At 41.0% G+C, this 26859-nt stretch overlaps 1 protein-coding gene across 10 annotated transcripts in view; it reads left to right on the top strand.

Annotated features, from left to right (window-relative positions):
• The window catches only part of C2CD5 (C2 calcium dependent domain containing 5), an 85552-nt gene extending 59935 nt beyond the window's left edge, over positions 1 to 25617 (top strand). For 5 of the 10 annotated variants that reach the window (XM_063446665.1, XM_063446660.1, XM_063446666.1 and 2 more), the window contains 17 exons: positions 686 to 800; positions 1309 to 1494; positions 6412 to 6603; positions 9327 to 9513; positions 10031 to 10195; positions 10370 to 10510; positions 10626 to 10689; positions 11230 to 11291; positions 13358 to 13456; positions 18713 to 18802; positions 18937 to 19024; positions 20034 to 20120; positions 20919 to 20969; positions 21175 to 21276; positions 23202 to 23392; positions 23634 to 23780; positions 23996 to 25617. In XM_063446665.1, coding sequence (XP_063302735.1) covers positions 686 to 800; positions 1309 to 1494; positions 6412 to 6603; positions 9327 to 9513; positions 10031 to 10195; positions 10370 to 10510; positions 10626 to 10689; positions 11230 to 11291; positions 13358 to 13456; positions 18713 to 18802; positions 18937 to 19024; positions 20034 to 20120; positions 20919 to 20969; positions 21175 to 21276; positions 23202 to 23392; positions 23634 to 23780; positions 23996 to 24124 — 2096 coding nt within the window. In that variant the 3' untranslated portion in view covers positions 24125 to 25617. The remainder of the gene's footprint in view (positions 1 to 685; positions 801 to 1308; positions 1495 to 6411; positions 6604 to 9326; positions 9514 to 10030; positions 10196 to 10369; positions 10511 to 10625; positions 10690 to 11229; positions 11292 to 13357; positions 13457 to 18712; positions 18803 to 18936; positions 19025 to 20033; positions 20121 to 20918; positions 20970 to 21174; positions 21277 to 23201; positions 23393 to 23633; positions 23781 to 23995) is intronic. The other 5 variants (XM_063446667.1, XM_063446662.1, XM_063446661.1 and 2 more) reach the window with 4 other exon arrangements.
• The last annotated feature ends 1242 nt before the right edge of the window (positions 25618 to 26859 follow it).

Here is a 26859-nt window from a genome sequence, read left to right as displayed (position 1 = left end):
TGGCTAAGACACTGTATACACACACACACTATGCTGGCTAAGACACTGTATACACACACACACTATGCTGGCTAAGACACTGTATACACACACACACTATGCTGGCTAAGACACTGTATACACACACACACTATGCTGGCTAAGACACTGTATACACACACACACTATGCTGGCTAAGACACTGTATACACACACTATGCTGGCTAAGACACTGTATACACACACACACTATGCTGGCTAAGACACTGTATACACACACACACTATGCTGGCTAAGACACTGTATACACACACACTTTGCTGGCTAAGACACTGTATACACACACACTATGCTGGCTAAGACACTGTATACACACACACTACGCTGAGTTAATTGTTGCTGTTGTAAAATCTCTATAGATACCAGTAATCCATCGCTACACCCAAAGGGTTAATATTTGACATCTCCTTCATTAAGGGTGTTGGGTCCAGTGGACCAGTTATTTTCCAGCCACCTCTGACAAATTCCATGGGATCTCGCTAGAATACTCCGTATGCAGTCAGGAAAAACGAGATCTGCCTCCTACAGTAGTACGTTCATTCTCTTCATAAACCGGGATTTTATGTGAAATAACACGTAATATTTCCTAAATTTCCTAAAAAAATGTCTTTTTGTCATTTCAATTTAATTTAATTTTTTTTTTCAGATGAACCAGAAACTCGTGATGCGTGGTGGGCAGAGATACGCCAGGAGATTAAATCTCATGCGAGAGCCCTGGGCTGCCATGCTGTGGTGGGTTACAGCGAGTCCACTAGTATCTGGTAAGCCAACCTCTTTTTTTCCCTGTTCTTTACTACAGTGTAAAACTGTAATGGTAATCTGTTGTACAAACGGAGAGATCCCGAGGGGTATTCCTGTCCCCAGATACATTTTATCATGGGATGCACGAAAACAATACAATGATTTTACTTGATAATCCCATCGAACAGCGCTGCTATGTGTGTTTGTGCTGTAAATAAAGTGACTTGCTGATCTGTTAAATGGTGCTAAATGAACGATATTTACTACGTACTGGATTGTCCGTGAATTGCATAGATTTGTCCTTCGTATCCAAGCTGGTTAAATAGTGGAGTTGGAGAATATTTCCATGTGGGTTATTTTGGAGTTAAATTTGCATTTGCCTTACCTTTTCTCCCCAGTTCCTGGTTTGGCAAAGAATTTGCTGTGTGCTGCGACGAGAATATGTTTCATGACATCACATTACCTCTAGCTCTCTGCCGTTGCAGCTCTTGTAATTCTGCTAATCTGTGTATACTTCTCTTTTCACAGTGAGGAAGTCTGTATCTTGTCTGCTGCCGGCACAGCCGCTGTGCTGAACCCTCGATACCTACAGGATGCCGGCACCGAATGCTGTATGGAACAAAGGTTGTCTTGGGAGCCTGACTTCTTTTTAGGGTCAGACAAGGGAGAGGTTGATAATTTCCATCAGAGCCAGGATAGTTCTCCCCTATTAGGGTAGGTTACACCATATAGACCAGTGTGAGGACAAGCACTTAACTCGCTCTCACTAACCCCATCCAAGGTAACTAATCCGTGTGCCACCACGCCCTTCCTGACTCCATGTAGGAAACGTTTAAATGGGTAAAACCCACGCTTGTGACAGGTTTAACTCTCTCTATAATCTCGGTAATCTCTTACAGAATTGATTTTTATATTCTGCATACGTCGCTCATGGCCTTGTCTTGCACAGTAATTGTTTCTGGGAAATTTTCTTCAATTCAAAATAATTCTCATGTTTTCCATTTGAGAACTACCGTATATAGTATAAGACATTTTTTGTGCTGAAAAACCGGAACTCTGCTTATACTCGAGTCAATAGTCTGTATTATGGCAATTTGCATTGCCATAATACAGACTGGGGGGAGAGGGGGCTGTCAGAGCTGTAACTTACCTCTCCTGCAGCTCCTGTCAGCTCTCTCCTCCTCCGCGCCGTCCGTTCAGCACCTCGGTCAGCTCCCAGTGTAAATCTCTTACAGTGTGAGCTGACAGAGGGAGATGCACGGACGGCGCGGAGGAGGAGGAAGCTGACAGGAGCTGCAGGAAAGGTAAGTTACAGCTCTGACAGCCCCCTCTCCCCCCCACTGAACTGCCAATGCCACTAGACCACCAGGGAAGGAGCCCCCCTCCCTGGCCAGCTAGCAAGCAGGGAGGGGGGACGAAAATAATAATACAGATATTAATAATAATAATACAAATTTAATAAAAGTATTAATAATAATAATAATGAAAAAATATCAAAAAATAATAATAAAAAAAAAAATAATATAACAAAAAAAACAATTAGTATTAAAATAATAAAAAAAATAATAAAAATGCCCACCCCCACCATGGCTCTGCATCACAAACTCAAACACTGCATTCATACACACACACACTGCATTCATACACACACACTGCATTCATACACACACACACTGCATTCATACACACACACACTGCATTCATACACACACACACTGCATTCATACACACACACACTGCATTCATACACACACACTGCAAATAAATATTCAATTAATATAATTTTTTTAGGATCTAATTTTATTTAGAAATTTACCAGTAGCTGCTGCATTTCCCACCCTAGTCTTATACTCGAGTCAATAAGTTTTCCCAGTTTTTTGTGGTAAAATTAGGGGCCTCGGCTTATATTCGGGTCGGCTTATACTCGAGTATATACAGTAATTTGGTTCCACGGTTTGACATGGTTACTATACACAATGTGTGTGCTCGTAATACAGGAGACGTGCTGACCTTACAGCAATGTTAATTTGCACCTATATTCTCCAATTTATGTCACTTACAGTCAGAAAGTCCTTATTCACACAGCTCTTTTTTACAATTGAAATCCCAAATATGGCTGTTTCTAGGCTTGCTATGTAAACGATTGACTGCATCATCTCCTATGATTAGCCCAAATTCTTTGTAGCCATTTGACATGTTGTTGTCTTAATATGACACATTTTGACATGTCTTTGCTGCTGCTCTAATTAGATGACTTTTTTTGTTTGTTTGTTTTTTACATATTCTAAGTCTCAAACTCCAACCCATGGGGAGATTGCTGCATTCCCTCTCACCATTTTAGTTACTCCAAGCACAATGGCCACTTCAGTGATGTGATCGTTTTGGCGTCACTAACCAGCCTGGAACAATACATCAGGGTAGCTAATGTGATTCTGTGCATATTGAAAGTCTGATGTGAGCACGCATAGCATGCTTGGGACAGGTGTCCAATAGCGGCATGCTGTTTTGGTGCAGCTGCTATCAACTTGGGTACCAATCCTATTCCACCTGTGTGGTGAATGGAACCTCTTCCAAGATGTTAATGTCTAAAGACTGGTTGGTCGAGCGTTGCCTTCACTCCTGGGAACACACTGATTGGCTGAAATGTGCAAAAATCCAAAGCTCTATACTGTTTTTTTATTTTTGTTTTATTGTTTTACAGTTTTTGCTTCACCTCCAGTGAGGAGAGTCCCTTTAAAAAAGCCTCACATAGCCTGCCAATCTGCTAAAATCTTGATTTTTCACCATGCAATGAGCTTACCGGATTGCTGTGCTTAGTAAAACAAAATTATCAGGAATAGTGACTACATCAGCTTTACTGGAACGTGGACACCATGAGTGATGCAGAGTGATTCGATAGGATTTTATAGATATGTCACTCTAGAGCTATAAATTATGTCCGTTCTCACGAAATCTCATTAAGTAATACGTGTTTGTTTTTCTTCTGAGAAGGCAGAGAGAGAGAGGTAATCTGGAAATGTATAACATGTCACATTTGTGGGAGTGCCCTTTTAAATTCCAGCCCGTGCATCCAGTCTGTGGTCACCGTCTGACCTGTATTATTAAATGGAACTAATCCAATCATATAACCTGCTGTCTGCCGCATGTGCTCACATTGACTGGTGTATGTAAGAACCTAGGTCTCTGAGCCTGCACTGGCATTGCCGGAGTCGAACGGTTCACTAGTTTTATTCTCACCGCCCTTCAGCCGGGCTAACACCATGCTGTGTATTTGTTTACATTTTCTGATTTGACATTATTTATCAGCTAAAACATGCGTCAATTGGTGCCAGGTCTGTGAGCCTGACTTTGTCTGGCATCCTTTGACATTTGTTGCTCTTTGGCACTGTGACCCAAAAGGGGAACAAGCTAGATAAAAAAAAACAAAAAAGAAAACTGTATACCCAAAGGAATGGATAAAAAGGCCCTTACTGCCATTCACTGGTGACGATGTAACTCCCGATAAATTCTATTAAAGCGGTATTCTAAGCACTGTTAACATGACACCGTGCTGTAGTTGTTATGGTGCCAGGAGTTCCATGGGGTTGTCCCATGGTAAACTGTCAGACTGTTTATAAATGGGGGGTGCCCACTGGGCTGCACTGATATCGTGAAGTGGAACCTCATGTTTTGGCCTTGGCATAGCGCAGCTGTGGATATGAATTATTGGAGAGCATTATGCCCCTGTATATGCCGATGGATAACTTCCAGAACTGCACAAAATTGATTTTGCTAATAACGATCTATGAACTTCCGCTGTAGCATATCGGTGCAGGGCTTGACATACTGCTCATGGATGGTTTTACAGCTTACTGTGGGCAGAGCCAGGGGACCCTATCATGCAGCTGTGTTTTCACTTGGGCTGTTTTGTCTAAAATGGATTTGCTTTGAATTCCCAGCAATTCACACTTCAGTGAATAATCCTGATAATTACTTGGTAAAGAAGCGAGAAGGAATACCTAGTTATAGAGATTTGAATCCTATCCTTAATGAAATGAGAGCAGAAAACCTCAGCCTAGTGTCTTTGGACTGGTCCAATATTACATCTGTTTCTGTCACTCACGCAGCCATCGCTGTGCTATGTTGTGTACTCACTAGATAACGTCGTGGAATCTTCGTAGAGATTCCATATCACCACATATATTTACCATTTATGCACCTCGTGGGCTGGTAGGTTAGTTATTGTATCCACCCCATATTCAGCAAGTGATACTTACCTGATACTCATCTGTTTCTAACTTTGAGTCATATTGTGTTTTAAAATACATATTTTATAAATTAATTGTTTGATTTCACGTTTATACTGTAAAAAAGTCACTGAATGCATGGTTTGCATGTGCCGGGGAGCGAATACATCTATTGTTAATGACTTTCAATGGAAAGTCAGTGAATCTGTAGTCTACATACGCCGAGGAGCGATGTACTAGTATAAAGGGGAATCCCCACTTCTCTACAAATTAAAACACTCAATAAACCACAGAAAATAGCACCATTTTTTTTAATTTATTTTTTATACTTTTCTATGTGATGTGATGTTTTCTTTTAAAAGTACTTTTAAGAAATTTGCAAATGACCCAACCTTTCAGTTTAGTCCTGGACAATGCTTTGGAAGAAAAGGAGAAATATTCAGGTTATTGTGAGAATTGCCAAAATAGCCAAACTCTAAACCGAATTGACTTGGAGAATTAAATAATTTGGGAAATTCACTTTGAATTCCCGGCAAATCTCACTTGGTTAATAACCCTGATTGTTTCTTTATATCCTCCTCTCCTGTATTATTCCTTAATACTGACGGCCAGGGCGGAGCTTATGACAATGACTGACAGGGAGCTAAGATGGAGGCGACCAGTTACATGATAGAGGTGTGGATTTTCCATTTTTCAAACTTTTAAGATATATATTTATTAAATATAAGGATAAAACATAATACAATCAAGGGAAGTGACCGTTCTTCTGACATGTTTTTGGTTTGTGTTAGTGAATGCTTGTTTGTCGATGCATGGCTTCCAATCCTGGGAGAGAGATGCTTTAAATATTAATAGGATTTAATTGATTGAGAGTGAGTGTCGCATCTTGTATTACAGGGACACCTCAGGCAACAACGCAACTTAAGTGCATTTTGCTACCTTGTCACAAAACCACTTACTTGTCAGACATACAGAGTATGGACTCAGCTCAGCCAGTGAGTGAGCAACGTCAACTGATTTTCTGACATGGCGCCGCCCCACGGCTAATGATTGTCTTCTTATTACCTGCTCCCTTTCCACATGGCGCAGCATTGATGAAGAGGACAGTCATTGGCTGTGAGGGCTCACACTGATCTCTCATTGGGTGATGGACGCTGTATTCACTCCAGGAATATGTTTTGTAAAAAGAGAGGTGTGGCTTAGGGGTTGGAGTTATAAGCCTGCAATCAATTTTCTTTTAATGTAAAACTAAAGAGATTTATTAAAATGTGAAATGCACTTGACTTGGTATATTCAGAGTGTTCCTTTAATGTCTTTTGATCTGGTATATTAAATAGAAACCGAGTCTGTTCCCTGTGCGTTGTGTGTAACATGTAATGAGTATGCTTTATCTCCTGTGTAACAGGTCAGAAGACATTTCCTCGGCTCCTTGCACATTTTGTCATATCCCTTACGATGAGCTAAACATGCCCTTCCCAGCTCATCTCACGTTCTGCTACAGCTGCCACAAATACAAGGTCCCTGATGTGCTCTTTACCACTATAGATCTTCCAACCGACGCTCCTGTTATAGGGAAAGGCTGTCTTATACAAGCAAGGTATTTTCTAGAAGTCATTAAAGTTTGTTTATTTTTATTAAAAGAACACTCCAAGAACTAAAACTACTACACATTCTTTCCTGGTGTCCTCTGAGTGTTGCTCATTAGCTCCACTACTGATAAGGGGGAGACGGAACCTAAGCAGGAACTTCTGTTAGCCGAGTGGCCAATCAGCTAATCCTTGCACTGTAGTGGCCAATCAGCTAAGCTCTGCACTGCAGGAGATCCAATAGAAGTACCTATTTAGGAAAACAACCATTTAATTCACTTTCTGCAAAGCTAAATAATCATCAGAGCAACATGTCATTCTGGGGATAAGGCCGACATGTAACATGTAAAGAGTAATCTGGTTGTTAACCCTGAACAAACTTTGTCAGAACTTCCATGGTGTTTGGTTCTCTTCTGGCCCTTTTTATAAATCCTAATCTTAAAGGGACACCAAAACAACTTAATCAATAAAACAGGGGAGCGCTAAATATATAGTGCAATGCCAGTTTGTGTAATGCAGGGCTTCCCAAACTTTTACGGCCCGAGACCCACTTTTTAAAGTGAAGATTTTTCGAGACCCACTCACTTTTAATGCCTATTTTAAAAAAGAATAAACTTGACACACCATGTCGGCTTTAGAGGCAAAAGATTGTCACACCTTTGCAATCCGCTTCAGATGCATACATTTGGCACTTCATTGCAATCCGCTTCAGATGCATACATTTGGCACTTCATGGCAATCCGCTTCAGATGCATACATTTGGCACTTCATTGCAATCCGCTTCAGATGCATACATTTGGCACTTCATGGCAATCCGCTTCAGATGCATACATTTGGCACTTCATTGCAATGCGCTTCAGATGCATACATTTGGCACTTCATGGCAATCCGCGTCAGATGCATACATTTGGCACTTCATGGCAATCCGTTTTAGATTAAAAGTGTACAGAAGGATCAGCGCTTAAAAACTTAAATGAAGGCAACACACCTAAAGGATAGGGCTCTCTCACAGGCCCTATAGGTATAAGGAAAAAGAGAAAGGTGGCGCCACAGAGATAATATATCAAATAAATATAAGCAAGTAGTAATATAGAAATAAACAATGACCTAAACTACAGAGAGAGAGAGAACAATACAAATAATATGTATAATCTGTCCAAAAAGAGTCTAGTAAAACCTTTTGGATGAGAGAACAATCACAGTTCTTTCTGTGGTAGAGAGGTCTATGGAGTAGTGGGATCTGTATGAAAGAAAAAAGAAAATCTAATGGTGCAATTAATCACAAGAGGTAGCTGCCAATAAAACATGTCCATATTGTCCTACTCATGTTTTTAAGAGCTAAAACCTAGCTCTAGTATAAACAGTGTACAGTGGTATAATCTCCACTTATGGGGATACGTGAGGGAGTGTTTCTTAAGTAGATATCTCGTCAGATGGGGACCATGTGTAATATAAAAAAACAACAATAGTGTTCACTGTGATAAAACCAGGAGAGTGTATAAAACTACCAAATGGTTACTCACATTTAATTGGGCAGACGCACTGCTCAATGATAGGGCGTAAGTGGTATAATCCCCACCAAGGATGCTTTGGAGTAGTATCTCTCTGGAACAAGTAACACGCAGGTGCCAGGTAGTAAAATAAAAAATAGTAAAGATAAATTGGCTAACTCACAACAAAGAAAGTAAAGTGGCAAAAAAAAAACTTTATTAAAATAACTCTTTTTATCCACTTGAGAAAGCCCTATGGGGATAAACGAGCTGTGGAAATTTTAACTAACTGTATTTTACACTTTTCAAGCCACTGGGACCCCACTTGGTGTCGGGCCCTCGGCCTGACTGTCTCCCGGGTCCATGCCGTGGGTCAGTGCGACCCCAAAAAAATCAGCCCGTGACCCACAGTTTGGAAAACCATGGTGTAATGTGTCGCCCAAATGGGACCAAACCGTTCTACACACCAGAGCCAGATCTTATAGCTCTGGACTATGTGAGTGTTCTATTAGCATCTTAAATATCGCGCCTTTAGTCACCTTATTACATTCTTGTAGCACCAAAACAACTTTAGCTTAATGAAGCAGTGTTGGTGTATAGATCATTCCCCTGCAGCCTGACTGCTCAATTCTCTGCCATTTAGGTATTAAAGTACTTTGTTTCTGTTTCTGCAGCCCTAGCCACACCTCTCCTGGCTGTGACTGACGGTCTGCATGAAAACAATTGAACTCTAATTATATAGAGGAGGCTCCTGCAGGGTTTAGCAAGCTATTAACAGAGCAGGAGATTAGAAATTCTAAATTAAACAGAATTTGCAATAAAGGAAGTGTAAACATTAGATCTCTTTTTACGGGAAGTTTTTAGGAAAGTTGTGCAAGTCACATGCAGGGAGGTGTGACTAAGACTATAAGCGAAGTGATTTAACTCCTAAATGGCAGAGAAGTGATTTAACTCCTAAATGGCAGAGAATTGAGCAGTGAGACTGCAGGGGCATGTCCACCAAACACCAAAACTGCTTCTCTAAGCTAAAGTTGTTTTGGTGACTATAGTGTCCCTTTAATCCAGATTCTTAGACATGTTGATGGATTCTACTGAATGAGCCCCAAAATATCCCAATGTAACAGTAATGCACAGCTGTTATTGATTAATAAAAAAAAAATTGTCTATTTTTGGAGTCAAAGTAAGTAGTTCTGTAAATTTCAGCAAGTTGCCAATAATGAATCCCAGTTTATCCTGTAACAAAGGTTGTGTCGTCTGAAAAAGAAGGCACAAGCCGAAGCCAATGCTACAGCAATTAGCAACCTCCTCCCTTTTATGGAGTACGAGCTGCACACCCAACTGATGAACAAGGTGAAGCTAAGAAGCATGAATGCGCTGTTTGGCCTCCGCATCCAGATCACGGTCGGTGAAACCATGCTGCTTGGATTGGCAGTAAGTACTAATCACACCGCGTGGAAATGGGACGCTAAAAAACCATGCATTCATAGAAAATACAGAAAAATGCTAATATAAAAAGGAGTAAGCCTAAATCTCTCCCTCTGTGTCCGCAGAAGGCTACTCTAAAAGTGTCAGTGTGTCTGACGCATAACATTCTACTAGATTACTAGAGCATCTGAGGTTATCCAGAGGATTCTGGGAAACCTCAAACTGAAAGTGGGCGACAGCTGATCACTGATCGCACTACTGGTAATAGACGTCTCTAGAAATGAACTCCAATGCTTACATTATAGTTTTAGCTGCATATTAAACTGAAAAATAAAGCGTTAAAGAGAAAGCATGTCTGAGTTACAATCACAGTGCTTCTTCAATGCAAGTGAAATGTGTAAAAAACGGCTCTCTTCTTCCTGTGTCATTGTATTTGTTGAATATGGTAATAAATGCTGTTTACATGTATTTTCAGCAGGTTGGTAACTAAAGTGATAATGCTAATTAACCGTGTTGATTTTAGTCTGCCACAGGTGTGTATCTGGCTGCCTTACCTTCCTCTGGAGGGATCCAGATTGCTGGGAAAACACCAAATGACGGGTCCTATGATCAGCATATTTCTCATGTGCAGAAAAAGATCAACGAAACGATTGCAAAAAATAAAGAGTTTTATGAAATCAATCCACCAGTAAGTTACACATTTTCCAAGCTGGCATGAGGTTTATAAAGAGTAAGATCATTTTAATTATATGAACTTTTCCTCTGCCACTGTCGCACCATTCCATGTTTTCATTGAAGTGGAGAGGCTTGTGGCGTGCAGCCCTATTGTGATTTAATGTGTGTTCTGTTTAATTTATTACAGGAGTTTTTAGAGGAAACCATAGGATCCCCCATCCCAGAATCTCGTCTGCGTTCACGGTTAATTAGATCACAGTCTGAAAGCTCTGACGAGGTGACAGAATTGGATTTATCTCATGGTAAAAAGGATGCGTTTGTCTTGGAGGTAAGAAATAATGGATATAGTCATTTTCACACCTTCCAGTAGCATTTTTAGATGCAGAGAATGGTTCAAGGTAAACTATTTTAATGATCTGGATCATTTCTGTTCTGTTTAACAGATCGACGATACAGACGCTATGGAAGATGTGCATTCGCTGCTAACAGATGTTCCTCTTCCGCCAGGTGTGGGGCCAAAATAATATGTGGTTTGTGAAACGATGCCACTCTAGCGATTAGGCTCTATGCTAACAAGCATTGGATGATGTCAAGGGCAGGCAACGCAGACGTCACCCGAGCGCGAATGACAGGGGTCGATAAAAATGCTAGATAGGAGTAACACAGATGATGAATATGAGACAGCAATGCTGGAGACACTGTTGCATTTGCCCTGGCAGTGAAAAGATTAGGGTGAAAGTCTTTCAAATTAAGCTGAATTCTGGTCAGTATAGGGATTCGTTTTACGTGACTTTCACTAGGTATACATCTACAGATGGCAATACATAACCAGGTTTAGATAGGAAAACCCATTCCTTTTCCCACAGTTAAAGCCTGGAAATTGGTCAGTCTCAGACTCAGGGTTTTTTCTGGCTTTACACCACCTTCTCACCCTGTTACTCTGAATGATCAGTATCCTCGTAAGACCTGGAGATGCGAGCGGCTTGGGCTATTGTTTACATTATGTTAACCCTGGATTGTGCTTTTAACATGGTGTCTCTGTATTAGGGTTTTACAGCTGTAACACCGAAATCATGCCGGGAATTAATAACTGGACCTCGGAATTACAGGTAAAAATGGCTATACTGACCCCTATTCTGTCCCCTAAAGCAATTTGGAAATGGAATGGAATTTCTGAAATGGAGCATTTTACTAGAGTCCTCTGAGTCTAAAACTTTACAATCTCATTTGAAATCAGAAGATTGGCAAATTTTCCAGTTTTAACTAACTTTTTTAAAAACGTATTCCTGCTGTACCACTAGTTCTCCCCACTCTCCGGTGTAGTCTCGTACCATGCTGCTCTCTGCTGTGCCAGTCCCTCTACCCCCCTCTCTGTTGTAGTTCCATGCAGTACTGTTATCTGCTGTGCCAGTCCTCCTCCCCTCTCCAGTGTAGTCCTGTACCATGCTGTTCTCTGCTGTGCCAGTCCCTCTACCCCCTTCTCTGTTGTAGTTCCATGCAGTAGTGTTATCTGCTGTGCCAGTCCTTCTCCCCTCTCCGGTGTAGTCCCATACCATGCTGCTCTCTCTGCTGTGCCAGTCCCTCTACCCCCATCTCTGTTGTAGTTCCATGCAGAAGTGTTATCTGCTGTGCCAGTCCTTCTCCCCTCTCCGGTGTAGTCCCATACCATGCTGCTCTCTGCTGTGCCAGTCCCTCTACCCTCCTCTCTGGTGTAGTTCCATGCTGTACTGGTTGCTGTACCAGTCTAATACCCTCCGCCCCCCCCTCCTTCTATGGTGCAGTTTCATGCTTTTCTGTTACCTGCTATACTAGTCATTTCCCCTATAAAGTGTAGTCCAGTGCTGTACTGTTTGCTGTCAACTGGAGTTCATGACTTCACCTTAAGTGTCTCTTTGCTGATGATACTAAGATATGTAACAGGGTTGATGTTCCAGGAGGGATAAGCCAAATGGCTAATGATTTAGGTAAACTAGAAAAATGGTCAGAGTTGTGGCAACTGACATTTAATGTGGATAAGTTCAAGATAATGCACCTTGGATGTAAAAACCCAAGGGCAGAGTACAGAATATTTGATACCCTGCTTACCCCAACATCTGAGGAAAGCGATTTAGGAGTAATTATTTCAGATGACTTAAAGGTAGGATGACAGTGTAATAGAGCAGCAGGAAATGCTAGCAGAATGCTTGGTTGTATAGGGAGAGGTATTAGCAGTAGAAAGAGGGAAGTGCTCATGCCATTGTACAGAACACTGGTGAGACCTCACTTGGAGTATTGTACGCAGTACTGGAGACCGTATCTTCAGAAGGATATTGATACCTTAGAGAGAGTTCAAAGAAGGGCTACTAAACTGGTTCATGGATTGCAGGATAAAACTTACCAGGAAAGGAAAGGTTAAAGGATCTTAACATGTATAGCTTGGAGAAAAGACGAGACAGGGGGGATATGATAGAAACATTTAAATACATAAAGGGAATCAACACAGTAAAGGAGGAGACTATATTTAAAAGAAGAAAAACTACCACAACGAGAGGACATAGTTTTAAATTAGGGGGGCAAAGGTTTAAAAATAATATCCGGAAGTATTACTTTACTGAGAGGGTAGTGGATGCATGGAATAGCCTTCCAGCTGAAGTGGTAGAGGTTAACACAGTAAAGGAGTTTAAGCATGCGTGGGATAGGCATAAGGCTATCCTAACTATAAGATAAGGCCAGGGACTAATGAAAGTATTTAGAAAACTGGGCAGACTAGATGGGCCGAATGGTTCTTATCTGCCGTCACATTCTATGTTCCTATGTTAAACTTAATGGAAAATTCCTGTTGCTTTAGGACAGCGTACTAAATTCTTGCTCTCAATGTCTGTCTGTCCTGATTGGCTAAGACAGGCACTGGGTGCAAGAATCTATACAATGCTGCAAGGAATCATGGGACATGTACGTTAATTTACAGGAAATATTGTGTGTGTGTGTGTGTATGTGTATATATATATATCTACTAACTTCTTATAAAGAAGAAAAACCTTCATTTGCTACGTTGGCTAACCCTCGTCTCTGAAATGTGAAGGAGCCACTGAAATCCCTTTGTTTTGACACTGTGTGTTCAATTTGTTTTAAAGGACACGCGCTGGAAGTGATGCACATTTCCCCTAACAAGATCTCACTTTGTGTTTCTGTCTAGATGTTCACCTCAGTTCGAGTTATCCGACTTTCTAACATGAATCTGACAAACCAGACTCTAAATAAAAGCTTTAATGATCTCTGTGAGAATCTGCTAAAGGTATACAGTACAGTATTCACCAGTTTTTTCACCTACCAAATGGCCACCAAGTCATTAATGGGCCACTCCAGGCTCCCACTCTTGTTACATGCGCTGTGTAGGTTAGGTTACAGTTGGTTATACTGGGTGGGTTTATATTATTAAAGGGACACTCCAGGCTCCCACACACGTTAGGTGCACTGGGTAGGTTAGGTTACAGTTAGTTATACTGGGTGGGTTTATATTATTAAAGGGACACTCCAGGCTCCCACACACGTTAGATGCACTCTGTAGGTTAGGTTACAGTTAGTTATACTGGGTGGGTTTATATTATTAAAGGGACACTCCAGGCTCCCACACACGTTAGATGCACTCTGTAGGTTAGGTTACAGTTAGTTATACTGGGTGGGTTTATATTATTAAAGGGACACTCCAGGCTCCCACACACGTTAGGTGCACTGTGTAGGTTAGGTTATACTGGGTGGGTTTATATTATTAAAGGGACACTCCAGGCTCCCACACACGTTAGATACACTGTGTAGGTTAGGTTACAGTTAGTTATATTGGGTGGGTTTATATTATTAAAGGGACACTCCAGGCTCCCACACACGTTAGGTGCACTGTGTAGGTTAGGTTACAGTTAGTTATACTGGGTGGGTTTATATTATTAAAGGGACACTCCAGGCTCCCACACACGTTAGATGCACTCTGTAGGTTAGGTTACAGTTAGTTATACTGGGTGGGTTTATATTATTAAAGGGACACTCCAGGCTCCCACACACGTTAGATGCACTCTGTAGGTTAGGTTACAGTTATACTGGGTGGGTTTATATTATTAAAGGGACACTCCAGGCTCCCACACACGTTAGATGCACTGTGTAGGTTAGGTTACAGTTAGTTATACTGGGTGGGTTTATATTATTAAAGGGACACTCCGGGCTCCCACACACGTTAGGTGCACTGTGTAGGTTAGGTTACAGTTAGTTATACTGAGTGGGTTTATATTATTAAAGGGACACTCCAGGCTCCCACACACGTTAGATGCACTGTGTAGGTTAGGTTACAGTTAGTTATACTGGGTGGGTTTATATTATTAAAGGGACACTCCAGGCTCCCACACACGTTAGATGCACTCTGTAGGTTAGGTTACAGTTAGTTATACTGGGTGGGTTTATATTATTAAAGGGACACTCCAGGCTCCCACACACGTTAGGCGCACTGTGTAGGTTAGGTTACAGTTAGTTATACTGGGTGGGTTTATATTATTAAAGGGACACTCCAGGCTCCCACACACGTTCGGTGCACTGTGTAGGTTAGGTTACAGTTAGTTATACTGAGTGGGTTTATATTATTAAAGGGACACTCCAGGCTCCCACACACGTTAGATGCACTGTGTAGGTTAGGTTACAGTTATACTGAGTGGGTTTATATTATTAAAGGGACACTCCAGGCTCCCACACACGTTAGATGCACTGTGTAGGTTAGGTTACAGTTATACTGAGTGGGTTTATATTATTAAAGGGACACTCCAGGCTCCCACACACGTTAGATGCACTGTGTAGGTTAGGTTACATTTAGTTATACTGAGTGGGTTTATATTATTAAAGGGACACTCCAGGCTCCCACACACGTTAGATGCACTGTGTAGGTTAGGTTACAGTTAGTTATACTGAGTGGGTTTATATTATTAAAGGGACACTCCAGGCTCCCACACACGTTAGATGCACTGTGTAGGTTAGGTTACAGTTAGTTATACTGGGTGGGTTTATATTATTAAAGGGTCACTCCAGGCTCCCCCACACGTTAGATGCACTGTGTAGGTTAGGTTACAGTTAGTTATACTGAGTGGGTTTATATTATTAAAGGGACACTCCAGGCTCCCACACACGTTAGATGCACTGTGTAGGTTAGGTTACAGTTAGTTATACTGAGTGGGTTTCTATTATTAAAGGGACACTCCAGGCTCCCACACACGTTAGATGCACTCTGTAGGTTAGGTTACAGTTAGTTATACTGAGTGGGTTTATATTATTAAAGGGACACTCCAGGCTCCCACACACGTTAGATGCACTGTGTAGGTTAGGTTACAGTTAGTTATACTGGGTGGGTTTATATTATTAAAGGGACACTCCAGGCTCCCACACACGTTAGGTGCACTGTGTAGGTTAGGTTACAGTTAGTTATACTGAGTGGGTTTATATTATTAAAGGGACACTCCAGGCTCCCACACACGTTAGATGCACTGTGTAGGTTAGGTTACAGTTAGTTATACTGGGTGGGTTTATATTATTAAAGGGACACTCCAGGCTCCCACACACGGTAGAAGGGATGCACTGTGTAGGTTAGGTTACAGTTAGTTATACTGAGTGGGTTTATATTTTTAAAGGGACACTCCAGGCTCCCACACACGTTAGATGCTCTGTGTAGGTTAGGTTACAGTTAGTTATACTGGGTGGGTTTATATTATTAAAGGGACACTCCAGGCTCCCACACACGTTAGGTGCACTGTGTAGGTTAGGTTACAGTTAGTTATACTGAGTGGGTTTATATTATTAAAGGGACACTCCAGGCTTCCACACACGTTAGATGCACTGTGTAGGTTAGGTTACAGTTAGTTATACTGGGTGGGTTTATATTATTAAAGGGACACTCCAGGCTCCCACACACGTTAGATGCACTGTGTAGGTTAGGTTACAGTTAGTTATACTGAGTGGGTTTATATTATTAAAGGGACACTCCAGGCTCCCACACACGTTAGGTGCACTGTGTAGGTTAGGTTACAGTTAGTTATACTGGGTGGGTTTATATTATTAAAGGGACACTCCAGGCTCCCACACACGTTAGATGCACTGTGTAGGTTAGGTTACAGTTAGTTATACTGAGTGGGTTTATATTATTAAAGGGACACTCCAGGCTCCCACACATGTTAGATGCACTGTGTAGGTTACAGTTAGTTATACTGAGTGGGTTTATATTATAAAAGGGACACTCCAGGCTCCCACTCTTGTTACATGCACTGTTTAGGTTAGGTTACAGTTAGTTATACTGAGTGGATTTATATTATTAAAGGGACACTCCAGGCTCCCACACACGTTAGATGCACTGTGTAGGTTAGGTTACAGTTATACTGAGTGGATTTATATTATTAAAGGGACACTCCAGGCTCCCACACACGTTAGATGCACTGTGTAGGTTAGGTTACAGTTAGTTATACTGGGTGGGTTTATATTATTAAAGGGACACTCCAGGCTCCCACACACGTTAGGTGCGCTGTGTAGGTTGGGTTACAGTTAGTTATACTGGGTGGGTTTATATTATTAAAGGGACACTCCAGGCTCCCACACACGTTAGATGCACTGTTTAGATTAGGTTACAGTTAGTTATACTGAGTTGGTTTTTATATTATTAAAGGGACACTCCAGGCTCCCACACACGTTAGATGCACTGTGTAGGTTAGGTTACAGTTAGTTATACTGGGTGGGTTTATATTATTAAAGGGACACTCCAGGCTCCCACACACGTTAGGTGCGCTGTGTAGGTTGGGTTACAGTTAGTTATACTGGGTGGGTTTATATTATTAAAGGGACACTCCAGGCTCCCACACACGTTGGATGCACTGTGTAGGTTAGGTTACAGTTAGTTATACTGGGTGGGTTTATATTATTAAAGGGACACTCCAGGCTCCCACACACGTTAGGTGCGCTGTGTAGGTTGGGTTACAGTTAGTTATACTGAGTGGATTTATATTATTAAAGGGACACTCCAGGCTCCCACACACATTAGATGCACTGTGTAGGTTAGGTTACAGTTATACTGAGTGGATTTATATTATTAAAGGGACACTCCAGGCTCCCACACACGTTAGATGCACTGTGTAGGTTAGGTTACAGTTAGTTATACTGGGTGGGTTTATATTATTAAAGGGACACTCCAGGCTTCCACACACGTTAGGTGCGCTGTGTAGGTTGGGTTACAGTTAGTTATACTGGGTGGGTTTATATTATTAAAGGGACACTCCAGGCTCCCACACACGTTAGATGCACTGTGTAGATTAGGTTACAGTTAGTTTTACTGAGTTGGTTTTTATATTATTAAAGGGACACTCCAGGCTCCCACACACGTTAGATGCACTGTGTAGGTTAGGTTACAGTTAGTTATACTGGGTGGGTTTATATTATTAAAGGGACACTCCAGGCTCCCACACACGTTAGGTGCGCTGTGTAGGTTGGGTTACAGTTAGTTATACTGGGTGGGTTTATATTATTAAAGGGACACTCCAGGCTCCCACACACGTTAGATGCACTGTGTAGATTAGGTTACAGTTAGTTATACTGAGTTGGTTTTTATATTATTAAAGGGACACTCCAGGCTCCCACACACGTTAGATGCACTGTGTAGGTTAGGTTACAGTTAGTTATACTGGGTGGGTTTATATTATTAAAGGGACACTCCAGGCTCCCACACACGTTAGGTGCGCTGTGTAGGTTGGGTTACAGTTAGTTATACTGGGTGGGTTTATATTATTAAAGGGACACTCCAGGCTCCCACACACGTTGGATGCACTGTGTAGGTTAGGTTACAGTTAGTTATACTGGGTGGGTTTATATTATTAAAGGGACACTCCAGGCTCCCACACACGTTAGGTGCGCTGTGTAGGTTGGGTTACAGTTAGTTATACTGGGTGGGTTTATATTATTAAAGGGACACTCCAGGCTCCCACACACGTTAGATGCACTCTGTAGGTTAGGTTACAGTTAGTTATACTGGGTGGGTTTATATTATTAAAGGGACACTCCAGGCTCCCACACACGTTAGATGCACTCTGTAGGTTAGGTTACAGTTAGTTATACTGGTAACCTCTTTTCTGTTCTGTTTCTTGTATTGCAGTGTTCATTCTTAAATAATAAAGCTGCACTGGGTGTCATCGTGCTGCACAGCAAATGTTTCTAGGAGGTGTAGTTAATCTGTTGTCTAATCAGAAAGCTTGACACTTGTTCTACAACTGCCAGAAACCTTGTTGCACGCAAAGTACTGCTATGCACAGTGCCATATGAAATTTCTGGAAAGTAATGTTTGGGAAAGTCACTTCTAGTCTGTGCAAAATACATTGCAATTTATTGTAGAACATTTGTAGGTATTACTCTTTGTATGTATAATACACTGGAATTCCATCCTGGAATGTCTCTTTAAAGCCATAATACAGGCAAATGGATGGGGAACTTACCTAGCTGTTCATTGCAACTGACTGTAGAATTAATTAAGTTTTGTAATCTACAGAGTCTTTACTTCAAGCTGCGATTCATGGTCCCCTGCTGTCTGTGCCACGTCAATTTCACGGTCGCCGTCCCAGAGGATGAATCCATACAGGTCAGTGTGCTGGAAGAAATGGCATCTGTTTGGGGGTTTTATGGAGTATGTTTTACATTGAAAGATAATCAATGTAAGGTGACCTGTAGCTTATAGACTGATTTGTTATATTTGAGCAAATGCTTTCATTCCAGGTTGCGGTTACCGCTGTAGCAATCACATTTGACAAACAAAATACATTGGAGACCAGTAAAAACAGAGCTGAAAAGGCACAGACGAGAGGTAACCCGCATCTCACATATAAACTGTAAACTAAACTATATTAAAAAAAAATTGCTGAATGTCCTTTAAAAGACCACATTTTATTTGAACATTATTTAACTATTAGTATTGGCATAAAATACCCCTTTTAACTGGTTTAAAAAGTCCTTTGACCTCACACTACTGGCTCCCTCTGCATCATGCTGCTTCATTTTTGCTACAATTATTATAGCTTGAGGACCCTCCAATCATAATTATTAAGGCTGTACCGCACGCTTTCAGGGTCCTACATTGTCTACTACTTTCACAACCCAACCCTAATGAACCTCTTCAGACCCACCACTACTGTCCACCGTCATTGTTCGCTTCTTTCAGAACTCATCCTTAATGAACGTCTTTAGATCCATCACTACTGTCCACCGTCATTGTTCGCTACTTTCAGAACTCATCCTTAATGAACGTCTTTAGTTCCACCACTACTGTCCACCGTCATTGTCTGCTACTTTTAGAACCCAACCTTAATGAACATCTTCAGACCCACCACTACTGTCCACAGTTACTTTCAGAACCAAACCTTAATGAAGATCTTCAGACCCAGCACTGTTGTCAACCCTCATTGTTAGCTACTTTCAGAACCCAACCTTAATGAACTTCTTCAGACCCATCATTAATGTCCACCTTCATTGTACGCTGCTTTCAGCAACTGCCTGTACCCGGCCACACAGTACTTTCCACTTTTAGTTCCTGGCAGTACCCTCTACCATTCGTACTCTGTTCCAGTTTTACAAGTAGGAGTTTTGTTCGTACAATAATTTTCTGTTGTGATGAGAAATTTGCACGATCACATGTTGTCATGAACTTTGTTGTTTACATGTTTCTGTGGTTTGGTTCTAACTTTGTGAAAGGCTGTATTGAGGTTTGGTGTCAGATAAAGCGCTTCAAGCTCTGCATTTGTTTTCATACTGTAGAATTGCACTGTAGAATTACAAATTAATTTAAATGCTGACTTCTATTGTATTTTATTTTTAAGCCTCTACAGACAATGAAGATCAGCTTCAATTCTCCATGGAATTAAACTCGGATTCCTCAATTTCCTATCCATTCTCACCGGTTAAAGGTAGGTGCTGTTCCCGGGATACACTGTGCATGCTGCACCCGATCCTTCCAACCCTAAGAAAGTTATTAATGTTTTAGGATTTACAAATACGTGTTTCTTGTTCATTAAATTTCCTGTATATAAATAAATGGTACTTATCTATGCATTCAGCTGCAGAATGAATGGAAAATACATACTTGGCCTAATCTTGCTAGAGATATAATGTTTGCCAAGGGTGTAATTTAAAAAGTCAGTAAAGTGCCAGTTTCCAGTAATGGTGGATGTTAAATTGCCCCTTCTGTAACTTGTGTGCGAAATTAGTTTCTGACATTACCTCAACATTGCAAGGTGTGGTATAGGCTGTCTAATATAGGCCATAATTTATTGTATTTGGGTAAACTTTTAATATCTTTAATGTTCAATATATATATATATATATATATATATATAATATCAAAATAAACCCTAAACCCTTTTTTTATATTTTGAATTTAATTATTTTTAAAGTTTGTCCAAAAATATTTAATAGTTAAAAAAAGCTTATCCGCAAATATTAAGTTGATGCCATCATTGCTAAGATTACGGCCCATTTCTGCTCTAACTAACATCTCAAACCCCATGGCCGTTATGAAAGCTTTGAAATAAGACAAATATACAGATCAGGAACACAGTTTAAAGAATGCTTGGAATTTCTCCTAATACAAGTTCTCAGACTGAGAGAGACTGATGCAGAAATTACATTATACAGCGCTATGGAATCTGATGGCGCTATATAAATAATAATGTGTTTACGGGACTATTATTCTTATTGCAATTTAGATATCCAGGAGCGAGCAGGCTCCCTGGCTGGAACTACTGCCACTCAGCGAGGTAAGTCTGGAAACTCCAACACTCTTGCAAAATATACATGATTTTTATTTTTTGTTTGTATGTTTTTTTTTGGATTTTTTTTTCTTCTTCTCAAGTGCAGATCGTTTGCATCATCCGAAGACATTGCGATGAGCTAAAGACGTCATCCATGTTTTTTGTTTTTTTTCTTTGTTTTGTTTTTGTTTTTCTGTCTGTGTGTTTCCAGCTACTCCCGCTGATTACAGTTCCTTTGCAGACAGATGCAACAGCTGGATAGAGCAGATTAAAATGCGAGCGCACACCATAAGACGCGGATCAGTTAAGACAAGTAGGCCGCTGTTGTTTCTCCTCTCTGATGATTATCCGAGATCCACGGTGATGGCGGTGGACCTCGCTCTTCATTAATGGCTACAAAGATCAAAGCACAGCCTTAGCAGAGTGTGAAAGCTGCTGACCCCCCATTCTCCCCACCCTTCATTGAATGTACACAATATTCCCTATGCAATGTCTGGCTCCCAGACATCTAGAACCCTGCGTGATCCCTAATGTACAGCTCTGCACTTTATCTTCTAGGAAGGAATAATCCATTCTTAGTAATAGCAGATTGTTAAAGTATGTCTCATCCAACAACTCCTGCTTTTATTTTAAATGGGTCCAATCATGATTTTTTTATTATTTATTTTGTTTCCATTTTTCTTAATTACCTTCTATAGTTTAATGTTCTCTTTGCAGCACATTCTGAGTGTTACCCTCAACTCCTAGCTTCCTGATATTTCCAGCTGCCATGCTAGAAGTCTGTCTCACTCTTCCTGTAAATGTGGATAGCAGTTATATCCCATAGTATCTGCTCATCCATGTACCTTGGCTTGCACTCTGCACCAGTTAAATCATTCTCTGTGTGTCAGAACATCCCTATAACATGGGATTAATAACTGAAAAACACGTATGTAACTGATTAAATCGTGGTTTGTGGGGACTTGACCATAGAAGTGTGGATTTCTGGCCTAAACTGACAAATTGGGGGGGGGGGGGGTCTTGGAATGAAGGACTACACGGTGTGGCTTGCTCTCTTACTTTCTTTTAGCTTCTATAAAATATTCTTTTCCCTGCAGTCTCTTTCTGGATATTAATGGGCTGGGGATCTCTCCAGCAATCTCTGTTCCCCATTTGTGAAGTTTAAACAGTGTGCAGCACATAGTTCGCATGTTTGATCAGAATTTCTGTGTGCAGTACATGGCTCCCCAGCTACTATTACTACAAATCAAAACCCGTCCGTGAGAGTATACTTGACTACCCTGCCAATCAGAACCCAGCTGTGGGAGTATACATAATTTTTCTACCAATCAGAATCCGTCTGTAGGAGTGAATTTGGCTCCTCTGCTAATCAGAATGGAATATTGGGCTTAACATAGATCCCATGGCTGCCAGAATCCGTCTGTGGGACTGTACAGTGCTTGAGTACCAAAGAGAACACAGGAGAGGTTTGTATGTGGCTCCCCTGCCAGTCAAAATACAGCTGTGGGGATGTACATGGCTAGTTTGCCATCAGAATACGACTGCACAACTTAGGTGGCTGTTTGCTGGTGACTTTGGTAATTGGACAGTGAAGCTCTGTGAGGGAGTGTGGATGCAGTCATTTGAAATATTAGCAGTGCTGCTTGGGTGGGAAATATTTTAAAGATTCTTCTATTCATACTAGAATTACCATTTTGTATATTTCTTACACTTGCGTGATACAGGTTATTGAGTGTTGCCTTAAAGATGCCAGACAATTCCTAAAATAACCTTATATGAGTCCCGATTGTATCATTAAAATGGTAGATTTTAGTATTTTTGAAAGATTATTTTCCTGGCCTATCGGATGCCTGGGAGTTTGTGTGCAAATATTAATTCCAACTTTCACACTCTACAAAAAAAACAACAATCTATTTGTCCAGCTCATGTGGTTTTGTTTATTTTTGTAAATTCTTTGATATTCTTTTTCAGTTCTTCCTTTTAATTCTTTTTATCCATTTGTTTCTGGTCATACGTGATTCTTTTTGCAGGAATGCCACTTCTTCTCCAAGGTCTCTGCATGCATACCCTCGCATGATCTCCGTCACTGGCTCTTTAATGACCGTTCTCTGCTTGAGCTTCATCACTGCCGTATCTGAATGTCTCGTCCCGGGGTTAATCCAGGGCTATCGCTGTATCTCTGTGCATGAACATGCCTCTCTCCTTTCTAACTTGTGTCTTCGTCCTTTTCTATTCTAGCTACTTCTCTCGAAAAGGCAAGTCCAGTGGCTGAAGGACACCTGAGAATTCGATCCATCACATCCTCCACCAGTCCCGTAGTCACGGTGGTGAAAATGACACCTCTTTCTTTCATTCCTGGGGCCAAAATAACCAAATTCCTTGGCATTATCAACATGTTTTTTATAAGAGAAACAACATCTCTGCGTGAGGTGAGCTGGTGGTCAGAAAAGCACATTTACATTCATACACTGAAGCAAACCAGTATTTAAAGGAACATTCTCATTAATATATCTATAGATCTATCTCTCTCTTATGTGTATGTCATTTTGTTTAAATGGGTTTCCTTAATCTGTTTATTACAGTCTAAGTGATCAGTGCAGCTATAACGCCCACTGTGTACCCAGCCTTTCCCATTCAGTACTAATAGGTTGTGCATTGTGCTTCCTCCAGGAAGGTGGAGTCAGTGGTTTCTTGCACGCATTCATCTGTGAAGTGTTTGCCATGGTCCGTGCCCACGTGGCAGCTCTTGGGGGCAACGCTGTGGTCTCGTACATAATGAAGCAATGCGTATTCATGGAGAACACCAACAAAAACCAGGTGATGTTTTACTTTTTCCCCAGCAAACTTGTTCTCCGGGGCAGTTGGTGGGTAGAGATGGAGAATTGGCTTTAACATACCGGACTGCTCTCGGGTAATCATTTTATGACCTACACCCATATTGTGTAGAGATAAATCGTGAAACACATTGCAGAGGATTATAGAGTGCTGACAGATTTTGACTTGTACGTTGAATATCTCGCTGTCCTTTGTAGGCGCAGTGCCTGATTAACGTCAGCGGAGACGCCGTTATCTTTATTCGTGAATCTGAACTGGAAGCCGTCTCAGTCCCTTCAGGGACGTCGACCACTGCTTTGGAAGGTTTAGGTGATGGTGCAACCTAAATCCACGAACAGAGTACAGCCTTCGGAAGAGACAGATTGTAGAAAATGGACATTTCAATGCTATTTATTGAATAATGAACACAGCAATATCCTGTTTTGTAATCACAGCATTTTTAAGCAGGACTTTATACACCGTAAACTGTCATAAAAACACACCTGTTTTCAGGCATCAGACATGATACCATCACATTTATCTGCAGGGAGTTTCATTCTCAGTCACCATTTTGAGTGATAGTAATGTGCATCTCTCATGTAATATTTATTATTGAGGTTCAAGCAAGGCCAGCGTGTATTTTATGTAAGATATCCCTCTAACAGGCGCTGGGTAAGAGAATGAGAGGGGCAGAATGTCAACGTTTTTCAATCTATACTCCTGGAACTAATGGACCATTGACTATATAAATACCAGTCCAATGGCAGAGGGTACAATAGCCATGAGAAGGAGGGTAGCGCTCTGTCATTATAAAGAACTGCTAAATTGCCGTAAGAATGTGCATAAGTTGATGTTATCTTCACGTAGAGTAACTGTAAAACATCCTGCTACCACTTTCAGCAGTAATGAGTGGAAACTGCAGAGAGACGAACAAGAACCCCTGGGACATGTTCATTGAAATGCCTCATTATAACGCTAGTGAGATGCAGTGGTTACATAATCTTCTAATTTTATTTCTATTTAGGGCTATCTCGGAGAGTGTCCCACTTGTTCTACTGAACCCAAACATTAAAGTATTTCGAGTTTTATAGGATTCTGTCCCTCCTGGGGTGGTTTGACAGATTTCACTTAATCTCACGGTTGCATACCCAACCCTCATTCAGTACAATCTAATCTGATCAGTGAAACATGGACCTATATACAGGATGCTTGAAATGTCTAGGCCCTGTACAGTAGCCATAATCTGACAATGTCAGCAAGGTAAAAAATCACCATAATCATCACTAAGATACAAGCTGAGCCCTGCACACATTAATAAATGGGTTACCAAAACATTCCCTTAAACTCATGCACACACAGATTACCAAATCCGTTACCATGCTCTTCTTGGCAAAACCAGGCAATCATTACCAAAACCTTTGTTCAAAGCCAAATGGGGAGTTATTGAAAATTCCTGCAGATTGGACATAACATGAAAATGTTTATCATAAGGTCAGCGCATTTGTGTTTGTACTGCTGTTGTAGGAAAGCAAGTGATGATAGTTGCAGTCCGCCTGTATGCTGTGGAAGTTTAAAATCGGTTCCAGACGTTATGCTACAGGCACTTTGTAAAGAGCTTTAAATGTTATATTTTTGATACGTCTGCAACACGGGTCATTAAGCACGTTTGATGAAAAAGAAATGGCAAAACATTATATGGAAGGTCTCCAATAAAGTTCTAAAACAATCCATGCGTACCTGCATGTGCTCTGCAGAAATGCTGTAAATCTCAATGGTGCGAATGTTGGGCATGCTACAGATTGCTAGCAATAAATAAATTATTTTAAATGGCCTTGGCTGAGTGTGTTTATTTGCATATTATTTCTGTGTATATTACAGCGATACGTCTACAGACCATCCCTCTTTTTATGTTTTTAACACCAGTTACTCTGTACCCAGTGTTATTTTGTGCTGTTGCAGTAAGTAGCATAGTATATAAATAATAGAAAGGAAACCGGGGTAAGTGGTGTAAAGAGCACTTATAGTCACGTTGAATATGGGACATTTGTGAACCCAGAATCGATGCGCATAGAATAGGTTCCAAGTGGTGAGTGTCCATTCTGGCGAAAAAACACAGCAGGAGAACCGATAAAAGGACAAGCACCATATTATTGCTGACCCTGAAGCTGGGATCCTTCAACACCTTCTGCTTATCTTTAGCCTGGCTGGTATTTTACGACTATTCGCTCGCTCTTTCTTTCAGTGTTAAGTAGGACCATGCTGGTAGTACTCTCTATCTGTATTTTCTATTTCTTGTACTCTGGCACTTTTATTGGTGTGTTAGATCTGTATGGAACCTAAAAGGCCGCTCTAAGCACCAGAACCACTACATCTTAAAACATTTTGATTCCTGGAATCTGTCCGTGAACTGAAGAGGGACTGTCCAAGTCAAGACAAGATCAGAAAAATCTCCAATAGAACCATTCTTCGACAGGTCAGGGAGGGGAAAAAAACTTCAATATGACTGCAAAGGGCCTGCAGGAAGACGAAGCTGGTAGTGGGAGTAGTTGTACACCATGCGGCAATGCTTGCGCAAAATGTGATCTGCGTGGAAGAATCAACAGAATAAAGCTTGCAATAATTCAACTCCCTGTCTGAAATAGGTCAAGGATAAACCAGAGGCTTTTTGGAAGCAAGTCCTCTGGTCTGATGGAGTAATAACTGAATTCTTTGGCTATAATAACCAAAAGAACTTTGGGAGGGGAGAAAGAGCATGTGGTTAGCTGGGAGTCGATCTGTCATATTGTGTGACTGAAGAAATATTCAGGGTTATTCACTAAACACCGGTGAAAATGATCTAATTCCGGAAGGGTTAGAATTCTCATATTTACTAAAGCCAGTCAGTCTGACCAAATTAGCAGCAATTGCCGGGAATGCATTCAGTCAAAATACAAACGAAGTTACAGCACACACCTAAAAATACACTAATCTTATTGGGCTACTTAAAATCACTTCTCTAAGAAAACAAATATGGTTATTCATTTCCACCATGTAGCCATATTGTGTTAAGACCACCACTACTTCACAGTACCCCAATATCGCT

This window comes from Pelobates fuscus, chromosome 3 (assembly GCF_036172605.1).
Source record: "Pelobates fuscus isolate aPelFus1 chromosome 3, aPelFus1.pri, whole genome shotgun sequence".
NCBI classification, from domain to species: Eukaryota; Metazoa; Chordata; class Amphibia; order Anura; family Pelobatidae; genus Pelobates; species Pelobates fuscus.
Note: the sequence above shows the minus strand (reverse complement) of the source record. Positions and strands in the feature narration are given on the sequence as shown.